This window comes from Alosa pseudoharengus, unplaced genomic scaffold (assembly GCF_046254945.1).
Source record: "Alosa pseudoharengus isolate Yale_2024_CS ecotype anadromous, Long Island Sound unplaced genomic scaffold, YU_APseudo_1.1 YU_APseudo_1.1_scf_13, whole genome shotgun sequence".
Taxonomy (NCBI): domain Eukaryota; kingdom Metazoa; phylum Chordata; class Actinopteri; order Clupeiformes; family Clupeidae; genus Alosa; species Alosa pseudoharengus.
Genome location: NW_027468598.1, coordinates 26,790,580 through 26,814,420, shown reverse-complemented (window position 1 = coordinate 26,814,420; position 23,841 = coordinate 26,790,580). Strand labels below are relative to the sequence as shown.

At 39.0% G+C, this 23,841-nt stretch overlaps 1 protein-coding gene across 2 annotated transcripts; it reads left to right on the top strand.

The window, feature by feature from the left end:
- Positions 1–1,002: 1,002 nt before the first annotated feature.
- LOC143121965 (NACHT, LRR and PYD domains-containing protein 3-like) lies at positions 1,003–23,812 on the top strand. 2 transcript variants are annotated; one of them, XM_076282692.1, is made up of 13 exons: positions 1,003–1,058; positions 1,565–1,652; positions 6,641–6,748; positions 6,916–7,029; positions 7,625–7,729; positions 7,923–8,009; positions 15,584–17,317; positions 18,040–18,213; positions 19,625–19,798; positions 19,938–20,111; positions 20,211–20,384; positions 21,439–21,618; positions 21,755–23,812. In XM_076282692.1, exons 2-13 carry the CDS (start codon positions 1,597–1,599, stop codon positions 21,780–21,782), a joined length of 3,108 nt encoding a protein of 1,035 aa, XP_076138807.1. In that variant the 5' UTR covers positions 1,003–1,058; positions 1,565–1,596; the 3' UTR covers positions 21,783–23,812. The 2 variants fall into 2 exon arrangements, with proteins under 2 accessions (XP_076138807.1, XP_076138808.1); XM_076282693.1 differs by lacking the exon at positions 1,003–1,058 and having other exon boundaries at positions 1,481–1,652.
- The last annotated feature ends 29 nt before the right edge of the window (positions 23,813–23,841 follow it).

Below are 23,841 nucleotides of genomic sequence, written 5' to 3'. Positions count from 1 at the left end.
TGCGCATGCTTCAACTTTTGCTGCGCAGCCGCACTTCAAATTGGCTCCAAATTTTCCAAGATGGCGTCGCCTCGGCGGCTTCAATTCCATAGAACACTGCAGAATGCAGCCACACTGTCCAGTTCTATATATACAGTCTATGAGTCGAACAGTGTGCTGCAGTTTTGTTTTTTACCCATTGTCCAAGATGTGTGATGTTTTCACTGTGATTTTCTTATGTATTGTAATCATATACATTCAAAAGCCTTGGCAAGCCATTTATTTTAATTTCTGTGAAAGGTTTCTGTTAAAGCTTGTGAGTAAAACTGGTTGGTTGATTGAATTGATATTGCATTGTGTAAAGACAATTCTGAGTATAAATGATTGAAAGATCTAAAACATGAAAACAATTGGTACATGTATAGCACAAGATTTGTGATTGATCACAGTAGTTATGATTTGAAGCTATACTATAACATGTAAGTCTTCAATGCACACATAATTTTTTCTCAAAGATGTTTGTAATCTTTGTGCGTTCAATAGACCAAAATGTATTAATTTTATCCTAGGTTTTCCTCCTAAAATGCCAGAAACATTTTGAGAATGAAATGATATTTGGTACTCCATTGTAAAACTATACAATAACTGACAAAATTATTTTCTAGTTATCTCCCTCTAGAACATCTTCTATTAGTCTTCTTCTCATAGGCTAATGTACTTTATTGTGAACATTTGTGCCTCATAGTGACACACCAAGGTTGCCTTGAGAGAGTTGAGAGAGAAACCAATGAGGGAATATTGAATATTGTCTCAACATTAATTTATTACTGAATATTATTTGACCCTGTTGAAGTCTCACTGAAGTAACACTGCAGGATACATTTTGTCCATATAGAAGTAAGAAGCAAGAGTAATCATTCTATGAGAAACTAAGGAACAAAGGAGACAGGAATTCCTTTGTTTCTTGGGCAGACACACACACACACACACACACACACGTGACTCCACCTCCTACTGCTATCAGGGCAAACTCCATTTCCTTCTAGACCAACGCAACACGTTGAGGCAAGTTGAGGCAGGTAAGAGCTGACATATGAGACTTATATTCACACTTAAAATCTTATCTACTTTGTTATTCATACAATGTTAATGAATTAGGTGAATCAAACATGGAAGATATAAATGTACAATGGTAGCTGCATCATGTGGCATAGAAATGAAACTGTCAAAAACAGCAAATGACATTGCTGTTTGCTTTAGTTCACATTGCTTGTCCATATGATATAAGACAACAAGGATGTTAGCCTACTCATTCAACTGTTGAAAAACAGTATGCAGACAACCTCTAATATTCAGAGAGGAAAAATGGGATTAAAATGGGAGTCCAATTTCTATGAAAAATTGCTTTTGTCCGTTGCTCCCTATAACTGCCCCTCCCCCACATAACTCATTCTGACTTTCAGTTTGACACGTTAAAAGAGAAATGAAAGAAAAAGTAACACATCCTCTCTCAGTTATGCATGTTCGATGGTAGGGAGGTTCGCCCTGAAGTGCTAAATGCAAGTTGTTGGGTTTTTTTTGTCAGTTCACAGTTAGGAGCCAAAAGGAAACAAGAAAATGAGTGAACCAGAGAGTGAGGATGGGGACAGTACCTCTGAGGCATTGAAAGACAGGTTAGTAAGATACTGTATGCAAATAACAGATCATACTGAGTTAACAACATTTGAGTTAACCATGGCACAACAGTGAGATTTGTGTTTAGTTGTGATGAGGACGAGACCATCTCGAGACCGAGTCTTTAAAGGATCAAAACCGAGACCGTTGGTTTTAAATGCAGCCGAGACAGAGTCAAGACCGAGTCTTTGAGGAGGCAAGACCGAGTCTTAAAGGAATCGAGACTGACCAAAAAAAGAGTAGATTTTCATGATTTGCTTACATTTAACATCACCCAAGTATCATATTCAAAAGTTAAATTCCCAAAGGGTAGAGTGTTGGCTATAGGAGCAGTCTAGCCTAAGTCTTGTCTAGTCTAAGTGTTATTTAGTATAATCTGTATTTTAGTATATTCGTTATCTTCTACTGTCCTTATTGCTTAGTGTGTTTTTTATATTATACACTTTTAATTACTTTTTTCTGCTGTTAGTGAATGTGTGTGTGTTGTCTGTATGCTGTTGCTGTCTGTTGTGTATATGTGTTTTGTGTGTGTGTTTTTGTGTGTGTGCGTGTGTTTGTGTATGTAGGTGTGTTTGTATGTGTGGGTGCATGTGTGTGAGGGTGTATGTGTGTGTGTATGTGTGTTTATACTTTTTTCTGCTGTTAGTGAATGTGTGTGTGTTGTCTGTATGATACTGAGACCTTGAATTTCCCCTGGGGATCAATAAAGTATCTATCTTCGGCAGCTGTGACCTAACCCCTCACTGCTCCCCGAGCGCCGCCGTTGTAGCAGGCAGCTCACTGCACCGGGATTAGTGAGTGCTTCACCTCACTGTGTGTTCACTGTGTGCTGTTTGTGTTTCACTAATTCACCGATTGGGTTAAATGCAGAGACCAAATTTCCCTCACGGGATCAAAAAGTATATACTTATACTATACTTACCTATTTATCTATCTATCTATCTATCTATCTAGCACACATTTGTGTACCAAACGTCTTTTGTGAACAATACTTTAAAGGTTGTATCAGCGATAGCGGGGATACGTCACTTCTGTTGATGTTCAAACAAAACAGAGAGCTAGCTCGCTACTCCCTCCTACTCTCCTAAACGCGCATCTCGGCGGTTATTGGTTGAAACCCTTTGTTTTGCTTTTGAGGGGTTGCCAACCCTTGTTGGTAGCAATTGTTTTTGTGTACAGATCTCGGAGCCTGGGCTGCCTACGAGACACGTTTTTTTGACGGCCTGCTTATGGGGCAGGCAGCTAGCGGATTTTTAGGAAAGATTAGATGATCATTTATGTGTGGGCCTTTTTTGGCCTGAACTAGGACCTCAGCTGGAGTCAAAATTTCGTATGACATGATGTCAACATTTCATTAAAGTTGAAGGCGTTGAAATGTGGTTCAAGTAACCAAATGTAATAACTGCGGATTGCTCACTCATCTTGTCAATTATTACAACCAGAGGCACGCATTGGAATGACAGATTATGCCAAAACTGTAGGTCAGGCTACTTCAACCTTTTCCAGAAAAACTGCTGTGCCGTTTGGACAAAGATTGTATCTCCCAAAACCTTTGCACTGCGCAGCGTAGCACCATGGGATATAATTTAACACTAGTCAAAATTATAATTTTATTGAAACTAGATGTACCACAGAGCAGTACAAAATATGACCGCCGCCCAGTCCAGCACATTTTTTCCACAAAAATAAGTCACGCTTGTCAAATTGTATTCATTTCCTTTAGGAACTTGTTGTGTATATGTGTTTTGTGTGTGTGTTTTTGTGTGTGTGTGTGTGTGTGTGTGTGCGTGTGTTTGTGTATGTAGGTGTGTTTGTATGTGTGGGTGCATGTGTGTGAGAGTGTATGTGTGTGTGTGTATGTATGTTTATATGTTTGTGTGTGTGTTTGTGCGTGTCGTGTGTGTGTTTTTATGTGTGTGTGCATGTGTGTGTGTCTTTATGTATGTGTACGCAAATAAAGCAAATCAGGGAACCACCTACTCTTTGCGATAAGTGCCATGGGATCTTTAACAACCATGGTGAGTCAGGACCTCAATTTAACATTCATGCAAAGGAAAATATCTCCTGCAGTACAGTGTCCCTGTCACTGCAATAGGGCATTGGGATTGATATTTGTTTGGTGGCTTTTGGCCACAACGAAGAGTGCCACCTACTGGCCAACCACCAACACCACTTCCAGCAGGAACCTACTCTTCCAAGGAGGTCTCTTATCCAAGTACTAACTAAGCCTGCTTAGCTTCAGTAATTCAGCAAAGTCAGGGTATCTGCTGGTCTGGCTGCTGGCTAAAAACAAAAGGTGAAAGGCATATATGATTCTAACTGTCTCACTGAATTGCATTATGCACACTCAATTCTCACTGGTATCTGCTAGACAACAAGTATGAAAACATGATTAGTTCATAGATTTCACATGTAAAATAAATTTTATGCAACCCCACCCCCATCTTGCCTGTTCATAATTCTGAGAAATTCTTGAATTGTGTGCATGTACGTGTACATGTTTATGTGTGTGTGTGTGTGTGTGTGCGTGCATGTGCTTGTATGTGTGCCTGTCTGTGCATGCGTACATGTCTACTATGTCTACTGTGTGTCTATGTGTCAATGATTACTGTGAATGTATGTGTGTGTGTGTGTGTGTATCTGTTTATGCACATGTGTGCATATGGAATGGGTTAACATGGCCCCTGTAGGCAAACATACGCAAAAAATTGGTCATCCTAGGCCCTACAATTCTCAAGATATTCACAGAAAACTCTGTTGGTGTACAGTCACTAAATGTACACATAAATTCATTTATTGCATGCCCCCCATCAGGGTCGGACTGGGAACAAAATTCGGCCCTGGCAATTTTCTCCTGGACCGGCCCACCACTGGACCGACGACCCCCCCCCCCCCCCCCTCCCCCCCCCAAAAAAAAAAAAAAAAAACCCTGATTCCCCCCATAAATAACAAACACCCAGTAGGCCTATTATGCTGTAGCAACACTTCATAAACTGAACCCAAACATTAAACATTTAGATTTTAGATCTATAGCCTATAATCACAATAACACGGGGGTCCGGAGGTGTCTCTCCGGGATTTTTTTTTAATTCTGGTTGCTAATCACACCATTTTAAAATGATTTGAGAAGGACAGGATTCAGGGATAGGCAAGACAGTCTCATATTCTGTCTGTCTCACGTCATGTTACCCCACACTGCTTGACTAAAAAATATAGGCTACTGAACATGGACATCGTCATAGTTGACAGAAATTACGTTTTGTGCCAACATGTTACACAACCACAGCCTTAATTTGGTGCAAATCTCCTTTACTTTGGTTATAGTCCGCGATTCACATTAACTGTAGGCTATCACCACAAGTGTATAGCCTACTAAACGTTTTTGCCCAAGTTTGTGTGCCGTCATCACATTTTGCAAAATTAGGCTACCTTCGTTACTAACCTACCAGTTGATGGCCTACTTTTTACCTGCATCGACTCGCGAATCGCAATTGATTGTGCATTTAATGTAACACTCGGTGGAGAGACTCCCACTTTCCAAGTTTCACTTTCACTGTCGTTGTGAGCTAAAAGGCTAGTTCCTTTTGAGTAGGATCAGCTCCAAAAATTAATGGATTTTCTTTAACCTGTGCTACACTTTTCCACCAAGTTGTGCGAAAATTGTAGACTACCCATAGTTTTTTTTTATGTTGACAGAACCACACTACAGTAGCCTACATGGTGCAGTAAATGGAAGCTCTTGGTAGCGCGTGCAACTAACGTCTATAAAAACAATATATTTATGGAATAAAACTAGACCTCTGGTTGCTGTTTACGGTTAAACTGTGATGATGTGAACACCAGCCAGCGGAGGGCACCTACTAGGCTACCATGCACTCGTAGGTTATATTTCCCCACAAACCTAGCGGCTGCTTGGACAAATCCACTTGAGGGGGGGGGGGCAGGGGGGCGCGATCGTAACACACACTGAATCTGTCATGAAGAGGCCAAAATGATTGACCTGTCACCCCCCAAGCCAAATGGATGCAACTGCATTGATAGGCTAGGCCTATGCCTACATGACGGGCCGCAAATAGGCCTAGTCTAAATAACTTCAAAAAAAAAAAAAATCCCGGAGGTCACCGGCCCACATGTGGACCGGCCCACCGGGCATTTGCCCGATTGTACAGATTACCAGTCCGAGCCTAACCCCCGAACGGAAGTCCACAAAACTTGGCATGCGTTCAGAGGGTGTCATAATGATCCTACACTTTCAATTTTGTGCAGTTTTGACCATGTCAGGCAGAGATATTGTGATTACAACACCTAATGTTTTGCTTTTTTATTTTTAACTAGGTGGCGCTATACATTAAATGAGTGTTTATGGGATGGGTTGACATGGCCAACATACAAAAAAAATGTGGTCCTCCTAGGCCCTACGGTTCTCAAGATATTCACAGAAAACTGTGTCCGGCCACCTACAGGCCACTTGGTGTAAAGTAACATAAATTAATTTATTGTATGGCCCCCCATGAACGGAATTCCACAAAACTTGGCGTGCATTCAAAAGGGTGTCATTGCTTTTTTATTTTTAACTAGGTGGCGCTATACATGAAATGAGTGGTTATGGGATGGGTTGACATGGCCCCTTAAGACCAACAGACCAAAAAAAGGTGGTCCTCCTAGGCCCTACAATTCTCTCTAGCTTTCGCTGCGCGGCGGTCATAATAAGAATATCTGTAATGGTGGATATTTTAGAATATACTATGAAATATACACTCTACAAAAAATGGGGGGGGGGACTCATGGTCTCGCTCTAAAATTGCGAGTCCACCTCATTCCAATGTAGGTCGAGACTGAGTCAACACCGAGTATTTTTGCTTTCAATTCCGAGACGAGACTGAGTAAGCAAAAAATTGTCTCGAGACCGAACTCGAGACCAAAACCGGACACGTGTTTAGGATGTCTGCTTTTCAAGATTATTTTCTAATAGCATGTTTATCTGTAGTTCCGAGGAGAGACCGGTCTCTCCTGTACCCAGCTCTGTGTCCATGAAGAGTGACAACTCAATGGGATACCCTCTAAACTTAACACAGGAAGATCTTCCTGCAGAAAGGCAGGTTACTTTCATATGTGCTTTATTTTAAAGGTCACATGCATTTTTAAACTGAAGACTATTAAATAAGTATTAAAAATGGAGGATTCATGACTAGACCACAATATAACATTGCCAAATATACAAAATTTGTACCACATTGTGCACAAATCTGTTGTTTCCATCAGTTATCTTAAGGAGAGACCGAACTCTCCCGTACCCAGCTGTGTATCCATGAAGAGTGACAACTCAATGGGATACCCTCTTAACTTCACACTGGAGGATGGCAGTACTCAGCAGAAGTACGGGGCCTTTTTTTGCATTTTAAGAATATACTGTTTATGGCATTCATGTGATTAAGATATTTTGAATCATTAATATATATTAATATTTAGCGCTTATGTGTTATGGTTTATATAATGTTGTTTTATTTTAATTGGGCTGTTAATTAATTTGACATTATTGTTTATTATTGATATTCTCCTTAATGTAGTCTTAGCATGTTATTGTTTTTATATTATTGATTGAATTGACATTATTGTTTTATTATTGCCTTTCCCCTTTTTTACATTGCTTTTTTTATTAGGCTATTGATTGAATTGATATTATTGTGTACTACAACTATTCTCCTTACTATATTTGACCTAGATTTTAATCTGTTCCCTGTTCATTTTTAAATATTATTATGTTGTTTTGTATTTATATGTCGCTTTGGACAAAGGCGTCTGCTAAATCCATAACCATAACCATAACCATAACCATAATATACCCGTGTGTAATATACATGTACATTTTAAATGTAATATCAATATAATCAATTATCCTAAATAATTTATCATAGAATGTCCTGTTCTGTTCAGAAATAAGAATCTAATCTAAAACAATATTTTTCCTCAGTGTACTTCACAAGAGACAAGACTCCACACCCAGTTATATGTCCATGAAGAGTGACAACTCAATGGGGTACCCTCTGAACCTCAGCAATGACAATGCTCAGGAAAAGTAAGAGATTGTTTTTCTTGTTGGTACTTTTTTTTCAGTATAAAAATCGTAGATGTTAATTTTTCAGCAGAAATATGACTACAATTACACATGCTCATATAGATTTTTTGCCAAAATGTATGACTTGTCAGTATTTGACTAAAACAGCACTAATTTGTGTGGTTGATTTGTAACCTGGAGATTTTTTCCAAAGTGTGACAGAGAGAGCGGACTCTCCCACACCCAGCTCAATGGGACACCATGTTAACATCACAGAGGAAGATGTCTCCACCCACAAGAGGTCAGAAAATACTTTATTTTCAATAAGAATGTAATTGTGAAATATATATATATATATATATATATATATATATATATATATATAAATATATAAATATTTTTAAATATATACGATACATATTGCCCCACTGGAGAAAATATGTTATACAACAATTAGGCTGGTTGAACTATATTTTTTATTTATTTATGCATGTAGCTGATGTTTTCATTCAAAGAGAATTACAGAGAGTAATTGCAGGGGCAGCAACACAGGGGTGCCACTAGGGAAAAACAGTGACAGCTGGGAATGACTTTGGTGCTGCCACTTCGAGGAAATTACTTATTACAGTTTTTCTCAGTTGCTTTGGCACATTTCTCAGATTAGAATGGTAATACTTAAAACTGTTTGTTCAAACTCCATATCATCTTATCGTTAAATGTTACTTGTGCACATCATTGAAGCAGTTTCTTCCCATTTTGAACAAATAGCAATGCTTTCATACATCCATGCAACTGATTTTGTACAAATGTCTGCTGTTTTTTTTAAGGCTTTGAACCGGTTCACTGAACGAAAACGTAAAAACCAGAAACTTTTGATGTTTTGCTAGGAACAGAAACTAAACATTTTCTTTATGTTCTGGAACAGAATCGTTTATCTGAAATAATGGTAACCGGTTAATACCATTATTTTTTTCATTCTTTGACATAATTTCTGTGCAATATGACTTGGTGAGGTTCACTTTCGCTCGTTCACTCATCAGGAGAAATGTAATAGAGAAGCTTTCCGCCAGCTGTACAGGCAGAATCTTTTTTCATTTCCTTCTGGGCCCTGACAAGGTTTTGAGCATTTGTTTAAGTAAGTTTAAAGCTGCAGTTGGCAAGATTTTTTTGATCATATTCACTGAAACCGACACGACAGAACAACATAAATCAGCCGGTTTTAGAAAAAAACCCGCACTTCTACCTCCACCTAGAGCCTGTTATTTGTTTTGCAAAGATCCATAGCTCCCAATTCTTCTGGTCCAATCAGAGCAGGGCTGTGTGAGATCTGACTGTCACAGTCTGGTGCAGTCTGGTGCACACTGACGAGCACAAACTCGATGTGAGAGTTGAAAACATTTAACATTTTGGCTAAGTCCCCTGAATCTGTCAGACTTGCCAACTGCAGCTTTAATATTCATAATGGCAGCTATGTACACACCATAATGGTTTTACATTGTCTGATGACATACGAAAGACAAACATGCACTGATTGGGACCTGACCAGGTTTGGCCAATTGATGTTCACAATGGCAGCTATGTAGCCTTCCATATTTCAGTTATTTGCATAGATTTAGCTATGTGAGTTGTATAGGCTTTTGGATGGATAAGAACTACAGTGATGCTTCTGTAATGCTTTGTGGTTTTGTATTGTTTGATGACATAAAAGAAACAAATGCACTGATTGGACCCTGATCAGGTTTGGTCAATTGAAGTTCTCAATGACAGCTATGTAGCCTGCCCTGTTTGTCATTTGCACTGATTGAGCTATGTAAGAAGTATAATGGATATGTGTTCAGTTGTTTGCCAATAAACTAGCAGAATTTTTTCTTGTCATAAAGGGGAAATCCGGTGTTAAATGGGTTTTAGATATGTTAAGTATGACCATAAGCTAAAGTCACAGACAAGGGGTGACCCTGTTCAGACCCGAAGCGTTCCGAACAGACCATTTTTATCGATTCTTTCATAGCGCTATTAGTGCTAGCAACAGGGCAGCTCTCATACTGCCCATATTTAAAAAAAAAAAACCCATCTACAAGGCTAAAAAGAGCTCCACACTTCGTTGACAGTATAATTAGGTTCTTAACATTTAAAACGAGGCATGGGCAACATGGTATGTGTGCTGAAAGTTTATTTAGAAGACAGTTTATACAGACACTACCTGGAGTAACTTTTCCACTTGTTTTCTGGGCGATTTTAGACTCGAATTTAAGACTCGATGGGCTCTATGGGTTCACATTTAGTCCAGTCATTTTAGGAGAAAGGGTTGAACAAATTGCAACACAAGCAAACTTAACTGATTTTGTATCCTCAATATGTTCTGAGTAAGGGAAAAAAAGCCCCGAAGAATCCCAATAGAGGAAAGTTTAGAAAAAGACCTAAATATACCCTATTCATGCGCCTATACAGAATTTTTCTCACGGAAATAGGGGAAAAAAATTAACCTTCACATATCACCATGAAAATTACTGAGTTGATTACTTACATCAAGACAAACAAAAAATGTATTATAAGATTTTTGAAATTGTTTGTTAACATGGGCAAACAGGGCATAATGTAATTATGTATAGCTGGTGACCCAAAACGAATTGCAACATTTGACAAACAAATTGTCCAAGGCATGGAGGAAGATAATACATGTCTTAACTGGTATTATATCTCATCTAGAGGGTATATTCTTATAGAAAATATATAGTTTATGGTGTTTAATTTGTTTTCCCTGGACAGTATAGGCCAAAATGTATCCACTTTACACTAGATTCACCTTTACAGAATAGAGGGCAATGTATTGTGCATGGCATAGAGGAAGATGGGAAATGTCTTAAATGGTGTTATATCTCCTCTAGAGGGTACATGCTTATAGAAAATATATGGTTTATGGTGTTTAAATTGTTTTCCCTGGACAGTATAGGCCAAAATGTATCCACTTTACACTAGATTCGCCTTTACAGAATAGTGGGCAATGTATTGTGCATGGCATAGAGGAAGATGGGAAATGTCTTAAATGGTGTTATATCTCCTCCGGAGGGTATATGCTTTCAGAAAATATATAGTTTATGGTGTTTAATTTGTTTTCCCTGGACAGTATAGGCCAAAATGTATCCACTTTACACTAGATTCGCCTTTACAGAATAGAGGGCAATGTATTGTGCATGGCATGGAGGAAGATGGGAAATGTCTTAAATGGTGTTATATCTCCTCTGGAGGGTATATGCTTTCAGAAAATATATAGTTTAGGGTGTTTAATTTGTTTCCCTTAATAGTGCAGGCCAAAATGTATCAGCTGTTCACTTGATTCGCCTATACAGAATAGAGGAGTATGTGTTATGCATGGTATGGAGGAAGATGGGACATAAGTTGATTGATGCTATATTTCATATACAGTGCATATACTTTTAGAATATGTATAGTTTTGACTGTTCTATGACTTTGGTAAAACCATGACCCATGCATAGGCATGCATTGTTAATTATTAATTTTAAACTATATTTATTAGTATAGCATTTTTGCCAGATGTCACAACAATAGAGTCACTTGGAGGCTAACTGCAGTTATCCCATCTGCACCCTTCTGTCGAATTAGGACATGATCATGTCCATCTTCAACTTTGCCTTCACAATTTTCCTGCATTCACTAACATAAACATACTGTGCATTCCGATTATTGTTTTAGACAAAAATTGTGCAAAGTAAAGGGGCATCATACAGGCCCCTCTGATTGGACAGACAGTATATCAGTCAACCCCTGGGCAAGGGGTCAATTACTATAAGACTTGAAAAAGGATGGACTGATACTTTAATGTGATATACTGTATGTTTCAACGACCTCTAAATCAGATTACGTAAACACCAAAACCAATTTCCTAGGCTGAATAATGCTTAACTATGTGTTTGTACAGATTACACATTGTGGAACACTTACATGCAAAAAAACACTTGGCTCTATTTAAAGATTCAACAACCATTTCCATTGATTCAAAGGGCCACAATGTAAAAATAGACACCAATTTTGCAACAAACCAGTCTGAAATAAGCCAAAGAAATTCACTCTTTGAAAATAAAAGAATGTTCCTCAACAATGCAAGATTCTAAAATTCCATGTAAAGTTAGATGGGGTCAGATATTCTTTAGAATGTGTATTCTACAACATTCTAATTACAGTTTTGTCAGTATTTGCTGAAGAATAATGCATAAAACAACCCTCATTTTAACATATTTCCACCAACTGGATTTTCATGGTCTTTTACTATGGTGTAAAGATCACCAATTGGAATATAAAAATGTGAAAATAAATTCTGTTGCAATTAGTTTTGGGTCAGACCTTTGCCTGCACTATTAGCTCTGTCGTGGTATTTATACAAATTATGCCCTGTTTGCCCATGTTAACAAACTATTTCAAAAAACTTATAATACATTTTTTGTTTGTCTTGATGTAAGTAATCAACTCAGTAATTTTCATGGTGATATGTGAAGGTTAATTTTTTTCCCTTATTCACGTGAGAAAAATACTGAATGGGCGCATGAATAGGGTATATTTGGGTCTTTTTCTAAACTTTCCCCTATCGGGATTCTTTGGGGCTTTTTTTCCCTTACTCAGGACATATTGAGGATTCAAAATCAGTTAAGTTTGCTTGTGTTGCAATTTGTTCAACCTTGACCCCTATTTTGGCTTAAAATGACTGGACTAATTTGGGGTGGTTTTGTTATCAAACATCTGGCGTTAAAAGGCGGTTATTATTTTTTCTTAATCAGTCATGGGTGTGTTTTGGGCATAACATCCTTTAAAGGAAAATTCCGGTATTTAGCACTTTGAGTCCCTTTTTCTGGTTTGTTTGGGATGAACTAGAGTGGTGGACACCAAAATGTTGATCCTGTCTCGACTTTTCTGACTCGTTTTGAATCGCCTTTGACTAATTCAGAGTGGCTGCCTACAGGCATGCACAAACATGTGCTTAAAACAACCCTTAACATTCGTTTTCAAAACTGTGCAACTCACCGAGAAAAGGGACTCAAAGTGCTAAATACCGGAATTTTCCTTTAACCAATGAGAATGACATCTGTCATTCCTTTTAACAGAAAGCAACGCAAACAGTGTTCAAACAGTGCATCGGTATTTGGCGCATTTGAAGGAACCAACTGTCCCCCTACCAGCTCCTCCAACTAGGGGTGGGCGATATGGACAAAAAATAATATCTCGATATTTTTTGTGATTTTGACGATAACGATAATTAGTCGATATCCTTTAAAAAAATTTTTTGTTAAAGTCTGAGTTACTTTACGGCTAATTATTTATGAATAGCATCATTACAATAATAACCAATAACCTAACCTGTGACTTTTTAACCAAATCAACCATTGCATTGTCACTCTATGACACATTTCCAATTCTGCCCCCACTTGGGTGTGGGAATGGCATGGTCTAGCCAGCTACATTAGAGAAGATGAATAGGCCTAACAGTTTCCCAAGAGAAAGTATGAGGCTGAAGTTCCTTTCAAACCTTCACATAGGATTCACTGTAAAACTAAGCAGACCAACAGAGTACATATCAGTTATTTCCTTCTATGTTTTGTTTAAGAGCACTAGCCTTCCAAGAAGCTACCATTCCAAGTTACAGAATAGAAACTAATGCGTTAGCTTATGGCTAATGTATATGAGAAATCCCATAGAGATGCTAACGTTAGCATAATCGGTAAACGTAGAAATTTACAGCGAACTTCAGTCCATTTACAAAAGAGTTACTTGAGAATAGTTCTTTGTTTACAACTGACTATTAAAATACTCAAAGGCTAATGTTTTCTCTCCATATAATACCGTGTAGGAAAAAACGTGACTGTCTCATCAATGCTACTTGAACAGATACTTGACAAAAGTATAAAATCTGAAGTAGGCTACTCTCGCTGCACAAAATAAACATTAGGCGTGCGTGGGACAATGTTGTGACCCACTAGTGATCACGTGACACTTGCTCTGCTGCAGCCAGGGGCTTCTCCCGCATACACTTCCTGGGAATGTATGAGTCTTCAGTGCGTGATTTCGAGTGTTTTTTCCCCATAAGTAATTTAAATACTCGATAATGTCAAATTGCACATCGTTAAAACAACAATCACGATATTATCGCAGACGATATATATCGCCCACCCCTACCTCCAACCCCAGCACGACAGTATAACAAATATTGGGTTGGAGGAGCTGGTAGGGGGACAGTTGGTAAGTGTTCTTAACAGTCTTCTGTAATAAACTCCGGGTTTGCTAACTACGTTGTTGATGATTTGTTTTATGTGTAGGGACCCTGAGCAAGCTACTGATGAGGTTTGGTGCTGTTTTGAACGGTATTAGTTAAAAAAAATTTAGTTAAAAATTTGGGAAGCGTTTCGCTCATGGCCCTTAGCTAATCCGCTGTTTACGATTTGAGCTATAGCTGGAGTTATACTTTAATAAAAGTGAAGTGTAAGGTAGGAAAAAGCTTTGCGTCGGGATAATAATACGCTTTGCACCGGGTTTTGCGTTGTGAAAATAGGGCCTGATAAGTCTATCGACGAACTCGAATATTGTGTTGTTGACAGAAGGAAGACTGTGTGTGTGAGCATTCAAAAGTTTGTGACATCGATAGACTTATCTAGACTAGGGTGAAGCCAGGTGAGTGAGCAAATTTATGTGTACAGTCTCTCTGAGTGAACCTGACTGCAATATTCGTTGTTTAGCACACTGCAAAAACTACTTATCTAACAAAATCTAACCAAGTGTTAATAATCTTATTTCAAGATAAAAAAAACTAGTTGGTATTGTTTTCAGTATAAAGAGACTTACCTAGCGCTTTCTTGTGAAATCATTTGACTTAATTTAAAAAACAATTGACTTATTTTACATCTCATCTTGAAAACAAGCAAAATTGTCTGCCAGTGCGGTAAGCAAATTTGTCCTAAAAACAAGCAAATTTGTCTGCCAGTGCATTGAGCAAATTTGTCTTGATAAGACTCCTTAAAATAAGTTAAAGTCTTCTTAAATTAAGTCAAAATAATCTTTTGAGAGGGCGCTAGGTAAGTCTTTTCATACTAAAAACAATACCAAATAGATTTTTTAATCTTAATATAAGATCAATAACACTTGCTTAGAATTCATTTTTGCAGTGCACTGCTTGGTGGCAAAACCTCTGGTTGGAACTATTTGTGTGGTGAGGATTAGGAATTAAAAGCAAAACTGAAAAAAGCAACAAAAAAAAACACAATCTGTTTAAACTCAGTTAGTCAGTAGCAGAGATATTGTATAAATGCAATATGACATGGTTTTGTGGGGTAATAATTAAACAGCTGTTGTAAAATCAGTGTAACCTATGGACTCAAGTGGCCTATTGCTTTTCTAAAACGGTTACTACGTCTGGCTAGATTTCATAAAGTAAAGGCACAGCAACGAGAAATGTAACTATTTATTCATAGATAACTATATCTTCAAAATATATTTTGTCTATCGGAATGGTTGCTGAGCAACATCGAGACGCAGCAACTCCAATTTGTGTATCAATTTGTGGTGGTGCAGTAATATAGAATGAAATGTGGTCAAGGTGTAGGGTTGTGCTGGATTTTACTTCGGCATCGAAGGCGATTCAGCCAATCATAATCAAGGAGTCGAGCAATCCATTTTAAAATAAAGGACTGCATTCCTGTGATTCAGCAATAAGCATAAGGCCAAAGGTTGGGTGCTGCAGATAACCAGGATGTCTTTTATGAACCCCACTCATATTGTTTAATGGACCACATTCCTTCAACTTTCAACACAGACTATTAACTATTGGATGGATTTGAATTAACACTTTTGACAACCCTTATGATTCTTTCACAGACATGAGATGATCATCGAACTGAAATGTAAGTTGAAGAAGACATTTGCGTTTGTATCTGAAAGCATCACCCAGCAGGACAACTCTACCTTCACAGATTTGTATATTATTGAGGGTGGTGAAATGGAGGTCAATCATGAGCATGAAGTCAAACAGACTGAGAGATCATTCAGAAGACCGGCCACACAGGATAAAGCTATTAATTGCAGTGATATCTTTAAACCTCTACATGGACAACAGAAACGCATTAGAACTGTGCTGACGAATGGCATTGCTGGAATTGGAAAAACTTTCACAGTACAAAAATTTATCCTAGATTGGGCTGAAAATAAAACCAATGAAGATATTCATTTAATGTTTCAACTTTCATTCCGAGAGTTGAATTTATTAAAAAGGAGTCTTTTAAGCTTAACAGAGTTGCTGCAACACTTTCTTAAGGACATAACAGATATTGATATATTCAGGAATTTCAACGTCATGTTAATCTTGGATGGTCTAGATGAAAGTAGAATTCGATTAGACTTTGAAAGTAGTGAAACATGTTGTGATGTGACAGCGGTAACGTCAGTGGACGTGCTGCTAACAAACCTCATTAGGGGGCATTTGCTTCCATCTGCTTTTCTCTGGATCACCACCCGACCAGCAGCAGCCAGTCAAATCCCTCCTGAGTTTATTGACCAGGTCACAGAAATAAGGGGATTCACTGACCAACAGAAAGAGGAGTTCTTCAGGAAAAGAATCAGTGATGAGAATATGGCAGTCAGAACTATAACACACCTGAAGTCATCCAGGTGCCTCTACATCATGTGCCATATTCCCATCTTCAGCTGGATTGCAGCCACTGTTTTAGAGAGACTGTTCAGTGAGGCACACAAAGGAGAGCTCCCCAGGACTCTCACTCAACTGTACACACACTTCCTGATCACTCAGACAAATGTTATGAAGGAGAAGTACACAACGAGAAAACACACAGATGATGAGACCATTTTCAAACTGGGGAAACTGGCTTTCCAAGAGTTAGAGAAAGGCAATTTGATCTTCTATGAAGAAGACCTGAGAGAGTGTGGCATTGATGTCACAGAAGCATCAGTGTACTCGGGAGTGTGTACTCAGATCTTCAGAGAGGAGTCTGGGCTGTACCAGGGAAAGGTGTTCAGCTTTGTTCATCTGACAGTTCAGGAGTACCTTGCAGCTCTATACGCTCACCTATCTTTCCTAAAGGACAACATCAGTGTCTTTGAATCAGAACAAGCCAGACCTAGTTCCAGAGGCCTACATATCTCCAGATTGCACAAGCAGGCAGTGGACAGGGCTATGAACAGTCACAACGGACACCTGGATCTGTTCCTACGCTTCCTCATGGGTTTTTCACAGAAGTCCAATCAGTCTCTCTTAAAAAGCCTGCTGCCGCAGAAGGCGAGAAGCATGAAAACAGATGACACAGTCAAATACATCAGGCAGAAGATCAAGGACAATACTTCACCTGAGAAAAGCATCAATCTATTCCACTGTCTGAATGAGCTAGGGTATCAGCATTTGATTGAAGAAGTCCAAACGTACCTGTGCTCAAAGATCCTCCCCAAAATCAAGCTCTCACCTGACCAGTGGGCTGCCCTAGTCTTCATACTCTTGACCTCGGAGAATAACCTGGACATCTTTGACCTGAGTCATTACATGGGATCCAATGAAGCTCTACAGATGCTCCTCCCTGTTGTTAAAATTGCCAAACAACTTCTGTGAGTAAAGGTTTTTTTCCCACTTTATCACATTTAAAACTTTTATTGACCCAAACTTGCTCAAGTACCTCAACAGTAAATGTAATTAAGTATGGGTATGTATGAGTGTATCTGTGTCTTGTGTACTGTATTGTTTTTTTTGTTTTTGTTTGTTGTGTATGAAGGACCCCCTAGAAAATGAGATGGCCCAGCTCAAGGGGTTTATCCTATTAATAAACTTCTATAAAAATGATAGCTAATTTAGACAATAACCTTACTGATACATTTGACAAGTTTCATTCATACGGAGCCCAGGAGGTGTCATTGCAAGATATTTGTTGGTATATATCCAGAAAACATGCGCTCATTTTACTAAATTGTGTGCACATTTTACTAAATTGTGCTCTAAATTTAGTATACCGTGCTCACGATTTAGTAAAACATGCGCACGATTTAGTAAATTGTGCGCACGTTTTATTAAATAGTGCGCTCATTTGACTAAATTGTGCTCTCATTTTAATTGTTGTAAATTGAGCGCACATTTTAGTAAAACGTGCACACAATTTAGTAAAACGTGCGCACAACTTACTAAATCGTGTGCACGTTTTACTAAATCGTACGCACGATTTATTAAATTGAGAGCACAATTTACTAAATTACTCACAGCTTCCAAATATATTGCCAAACCACTTGAGGACTACATCCATTTAATGGAAAATCATTAACAAAATGTTATTGTTCAGGATTAAAAAGTGTAACCTGACAGAGAAAAGCTGTGAAATGCTTGCTGATGTTCTCCGATCAAAGTCGTCCACTCTGCAAGAGCTGGACCTGAGTGGGAGTCACCTGCAGCTCCGAGAGGTGAAACTGCTCTGTTCGGCTCTTGGGTCTGAAGACTGCAACTTGGAGAATTTAAGGTGAGTACGTAAAGTTCACTTTGATCTTCTTAATCCACATCCAGAACTATCCACATGTAGCCTGGAAATCCAGACCCAAATCTAGAGAGATTTAGGGTCTGACTATGAGTAATAAAAATGGGCAACTTGAGGGCACCAAGCATTCATTTGAAAATATCGCCATCTATTTAAGCTTGCCTCTGGCCCGCCTATATCAGATACACCGAAGTGATTGGTGCAGCTCGCCTGCAAAGACATGGGTAATGCTGTCGTCATCTGTTTAGCTCGCCTCTAGCCCGCCTATATCAGCAGCATGTTACATTTATATAGCACTTTTCTCGACACTCAAAGCACTTCACAGGGAAGGGGGGACCTCACTAACCACCACCAATATGTAGCACCCACCTGGGTGATGCATGGCAGCCATTATGCACCAGAACGCTCACCACACACCAGCTTGAGGTAGAGAGTGAGGGAGTGAATGAGCCAATTACAGTGGGGGATGATTAGGGGGCCAGATTGAATGAGCCACGTTGGAAATGTAGCCAGGACACCTGGGAACCCCCTACTCTTTGCGATAAGTGCCATGGGATCTTTAATGACCACAGTGAGTCAGGACCTTGGTTTAATGTCTCATCCGAAGGACGGGATCTCCTACAGTACAATGTCCCCGTCACTGCACTGGGGCATTGGGATTGATCTTTTTGGCCAGAGGAAAGAGAGTGCGACCTTCTGACCACCCACCAGCACCACTTCCAGCAGCAACCTAGTTTTCCAAGGAGGTCCCCCATCCAAGTACTTACCAGGCCCACACCTGCTTAGTAATTTAGCTAAAACAAGGTATCCGTTGGTCTGGCTGTATATCAGATATACCGATGTGATTGGTAAAGCTTGGCTCCAAGGGCATGGGTAATGAGCATCATTACTGATTGCCAGAGTGACTCGCTAAGCAAATTTAAATTGTGCTCTCGCCAGAACTCTGGATTTCCAGTGTAATCCACATGCACACACAAAAAAGACAAGAAAATTGCTCCTTTAGTACCTGAGATTTTTTTAGTTACAGTATAAAACATGTAATTTGTGCTATTTGTGGTCACAATCTGTTCTGTATGACCACAAATAGCACAAATTACATGTTTTATACTGTAAGTAAAGCTCAGGTACTAAAGGAACATTAAATCTGTTGGATTAGGGTTGAATACACCAATATGTTTGTAACAAAACGGATCTGTTGACTTGCATTGCATTCAATCCAGTGCCTCTTGGAAACCAAATTGGTATAGCTAACTTGATATTGATTGATATCTTAACATTGATATTTGAAAAACACAAGGCATAAGCCTTTTCGACATCACATCAACAGTTATTTCTTGGCTTTAAAAAAATCCTACACATGCCATCTTTAAACAAGTATTTACATGTGTTCTTCCAGGTTGAATGGCTGCAAACTAAATGAAGAGAGTTGTGATGCAGTGGTTTCAGCTTTCAACTCTAATTCAGCAAGTATAAGAGAACTTGATATGAGTGGAAACCAACTGAATGACTCTGTCGTTAAGAAGCTCTCAGAAACTCTAAAGACTCAAAAGTGCAAACTCAGGGTGCTGAGGTAAGTTGTAGTACTAAAAGTAGTAATATTGATGCCTAGCGGCATAGATATCAATTTTCCATGGTGTTGCTTTGATGTCGATCATGACTGGGTAACACAATTCCCACCACTGGATCCACATGTGGTGTTTGCCTTGCAGGCTGAGATGGTGTGGCGTAAAACAAGAAGGGTTCAGGGATTTGACAACTGCCCTGCAAGCAAACCCATCACACCTGAAAGAGCTTGACCTCAGCATGAACACATCAGGAGATGCGGAAGTTCATGCACTGTGTGAGGTTCTGAACCAACCACAGTGCAGACTTGAAGTACTCAAGTGCGTAATCCTTTACACCAAATGTTTATGTTTCTAAGGCTTTTTGGTAGACTTTAGTTGGTTATTTAATGGCTGCACTGTCTCTCCCCACTAAATAAGGTTGAATAAGTGTGAGCTCACCCATGACTGCTGCTCGTCTCTGGAATCCATCATGAGCTCAGAGTCTTCTAGTCTCTTAGAGCTGCATCTGAGGGACAACAAGATTCAGGATGCTGGAGTGGAGAGAATAGCAGCCGGGCTAGAGAAAGCTCACTGCAAGCTACAGGTTCTCAAGTATGTTAGCAGGAAATTGATTACATACACACACACGCACAAAGAATTTTCATGCTTTTCCACACTCATAATATGCTTTGTTCTGCGGCGTACATGTAATCTGGATTACATAATCACATTACAAAAATCAAGGAAATATAATCAGCCCAGATTACAAAAAAATCTGCATTGTTACATTGTTGGGGATTACTTGATTATAGCCTGGAGCTTCCAGACCCTGGTAATCTTTCTAGATTAAGGGTCTGGCCATGACTAATGTAATGGCCCAACTCGAGGGGCAGCACCAAGCATGCATTTGAAAATCTCTCTGCACGTAATTGGATAACACTACGACCAATGTTTATTGACTGATTCCCGGACTTCGACGCAATTGGATAACAATACGACCAATGTTTACTGACTGATTTGTTGCTGTCATCTGTTTAGCTCGCCTCTGGTCCGCCTATATCAGATACACCAATGTGATTGGTTCCTTGCGATGCAAGGGGTAAAAGTAATGTGCATCATTACTCATTGCCAGAGTGTCTCGCAGAAACAATTCAAATTATGCTCTCGCGAGAACTCTGGATTCCCAGGGTAACTTGATTACATTTTATCATGCAAACAATGCAACTTTTTATGATAGCCTAGCTAATGTTTTAATTTGACAAGCAGCAGCCCATTGGTTTGTCCACTAGATTTCATTATCATCCAATTGCCTGTGTAGTTTCTTGACAAGAAAAAGGTTCAAATCAAAACCTAAGATGGAGGAGCCGTCGACATCAACCGATAGACCCGTTCAGTTGGGAAAAATGTGCTCAGTACTTGGCAATTTCATCACAACTTTGAATTAAAGACAGTGGAAAATAAGAATATGTATGTCGTGTGCAAATTGTGTAAAAAGTAATCCTAAAGTAATCAGATTATGTTACATGTTTTGGGTAATCCTTTTGATTACGTTACTGATTACAAAAATTGCTATGTAATCTGTAGTTAGTAATGGATTACATTTAATTTGATTGGATTGTTTTTTTATTTTATTAAAATCATACATTTCCATCTCCAATGATTTCAGGTTGTGTAACTGTAGCGTCTCAGTAAAAGGCTGTGGATTTCTAGCTGCGGCACTGAGTCGAAACCCTTCTCACCTGCGGGAGTTGTATTTGAACTGGAATCACCCGATAAACTTGGGGACAAACCCGTTGACAGAGCTCCTGGACACTCGCCCTCCTGATCTTAAACTGGAGAAACTCGAGTATGTATCAATTAATTCCTTCGCATATACTTCTGTCATAAGCAAGGTGAAGTCACTAACTAGTGGATAAAACCAGTAATGCTATGATTATATGAATGAGTTGCAGACAAGAACTCACTGTGTTTTCTCTTTGCAGCATCAACTCTCCTTATTTAGTTGAGTGAGGATGTTGACTTCTACCTGAGTGAAACCAAAACCTGGCTGCTAACACATTCAGATGTCAAATATCCCACAACTGGAATCCCATTTCCATGTAGTCAGTTGGTAGATGCTTTTGGCACATGGCATCTGGATAACTTATGTCACTTGGTAGGGAAAGCACTGATGTACAGGTGAAGTTGCAGTGGTGTCACTACCTGTGGCTAATTGATTAAAAGAAACACCTTTCCTCACCTTCGGAGTTCACAATTAGTTCAGACTTTCTGAAGGAACAGCTAGTGAATTGTTTGTGTCATCACATTGTCTGTTTAAAGTCTTCATTTGTGTTGAGGGATGCAGTTTTGGTAGCGATTACCTGTTGGGTAGTCTGTTTTGGTGATTTGTGTTTTGATGTGAGTGATGACTTTTAGTCTTCCTGGATTAGGATGCTTTGTTTTTTGTTATACTGTTCAGATTGTGTGCTTTTTATAATGTGAGCAACTCTACAACTCCTTTGTCATTAGGCATTGTTGTTCGGTGCAGATGCAGGGCTTTAGACACTTCAGCGACTGATTTTTGCATGGTGTTGGGTTGTTGCAATTCCAATTTGATTTAACTCTGGTATTTTGGTATTCGATTAGCAAACTTTGCATTGACAGCGTCAGCCTCTGTCAATAGGGAACAGTAACACACAGCATTAGATTCATACTGGGCTGGTGAGGGCGGCCTGTGGTGAATGTTGTTATGCACGTTCATGAAGCACAACCATCACAATGTAAAGGCATCAGAAGACGTCAGGAATCATTAACACAATCATTTTACACAGAAAATATCAGCATACAAAGGTGGGGCTGATTTGGAGACAGGTGCCTTGTAATGTACAAAAGAAGCATTTTGAGGCACTCCACAATTGTCTAGTTACTTCAAATGGAGCAGCAAACTGAAGTTGGTAAAAATTGATGGCTAATGACTATCTCATATAGTGCAATATGAGCGTGTGTTGTGGGGTTTCTAACAAAAGCAAACAGTTGAACAGAGAAATAGATCAATAAACCCATTCGTGCTGGATGCTGCATGACGCAACATTGACCCTCCCGCTGGATGCTGCCTAGCACAACATTGACCCTCCCGCTGGATGCTGCGTAGCGCAGCATGCTTTTTATTTCATGTTTCTAGGTGCTACAGAGGCTTAGATATTAAATTTTGGTAGACGTTGACAATTTTTAGTATGTTTTCAGAAAACCCTCAGGAAATAAGGTTATTTAGTCTAGAATGCCATAGGATTCTATAGGCGTTTTTAGCAGGCATTTTAGGAGTAAATGGGTTAAAGAAATGTAGATAGGCTGGCAGTAGCAGTGTAACAACAGTGGTGTTGGCGATGTGGGGGCACACACACACACACACACAGTGTGCAAGTTGGTTGCAGCATTTCAGCGCAGGCATGTTGTGCTATTTTTGCATTAATCATACACTACATACTTTGCATTAATCATACAATACATCAAATATTTGAAAACATGTGTTTTGCACTTTTGCTATTTGTAGTTTATTAGTGTGGAATGAGTGCATTTATTTTATTTGTAGTGATTTTGTAACATACTTTGTTTTGTACCCCATTATTACCTTTGTAGATGCGGTGGGAAATTCAACCCCTGTAAATGATCATATAGCTTAAGCCAGTAGGTTTTGCTGACTTTAATGTACAGTGTTAGGCATTGGCAGATCCACAGTTGTGGCACTGCCAGTTTTTCTTTTCAACTGTTTTGACCCTCGCACCCTTCCTTTTTTAAGTACATTTGAACATTCCACTGTAAGTATACTGGGTGATTCTAGCAACCCGGTGACGCCATGAACTCTTTTCCTTTCCTCCCTATGAAACTTCCCCTTCTGTGGTAGTGTACAAACTCATTTATATTTTAGAGCACATTTTGCCTGAGCAAATGCTTTCTGTAACTGTAGTCTACAAGGCTATCTTATAGTTCTAGAGGGTTACGTTTTTACATTAAAACAACATTGTGAATAATGTGAACCTTAAATCATTAAAGCCATTAAAAGTGTGTTTTGCTTTTTTACGTTTGTTCCTCT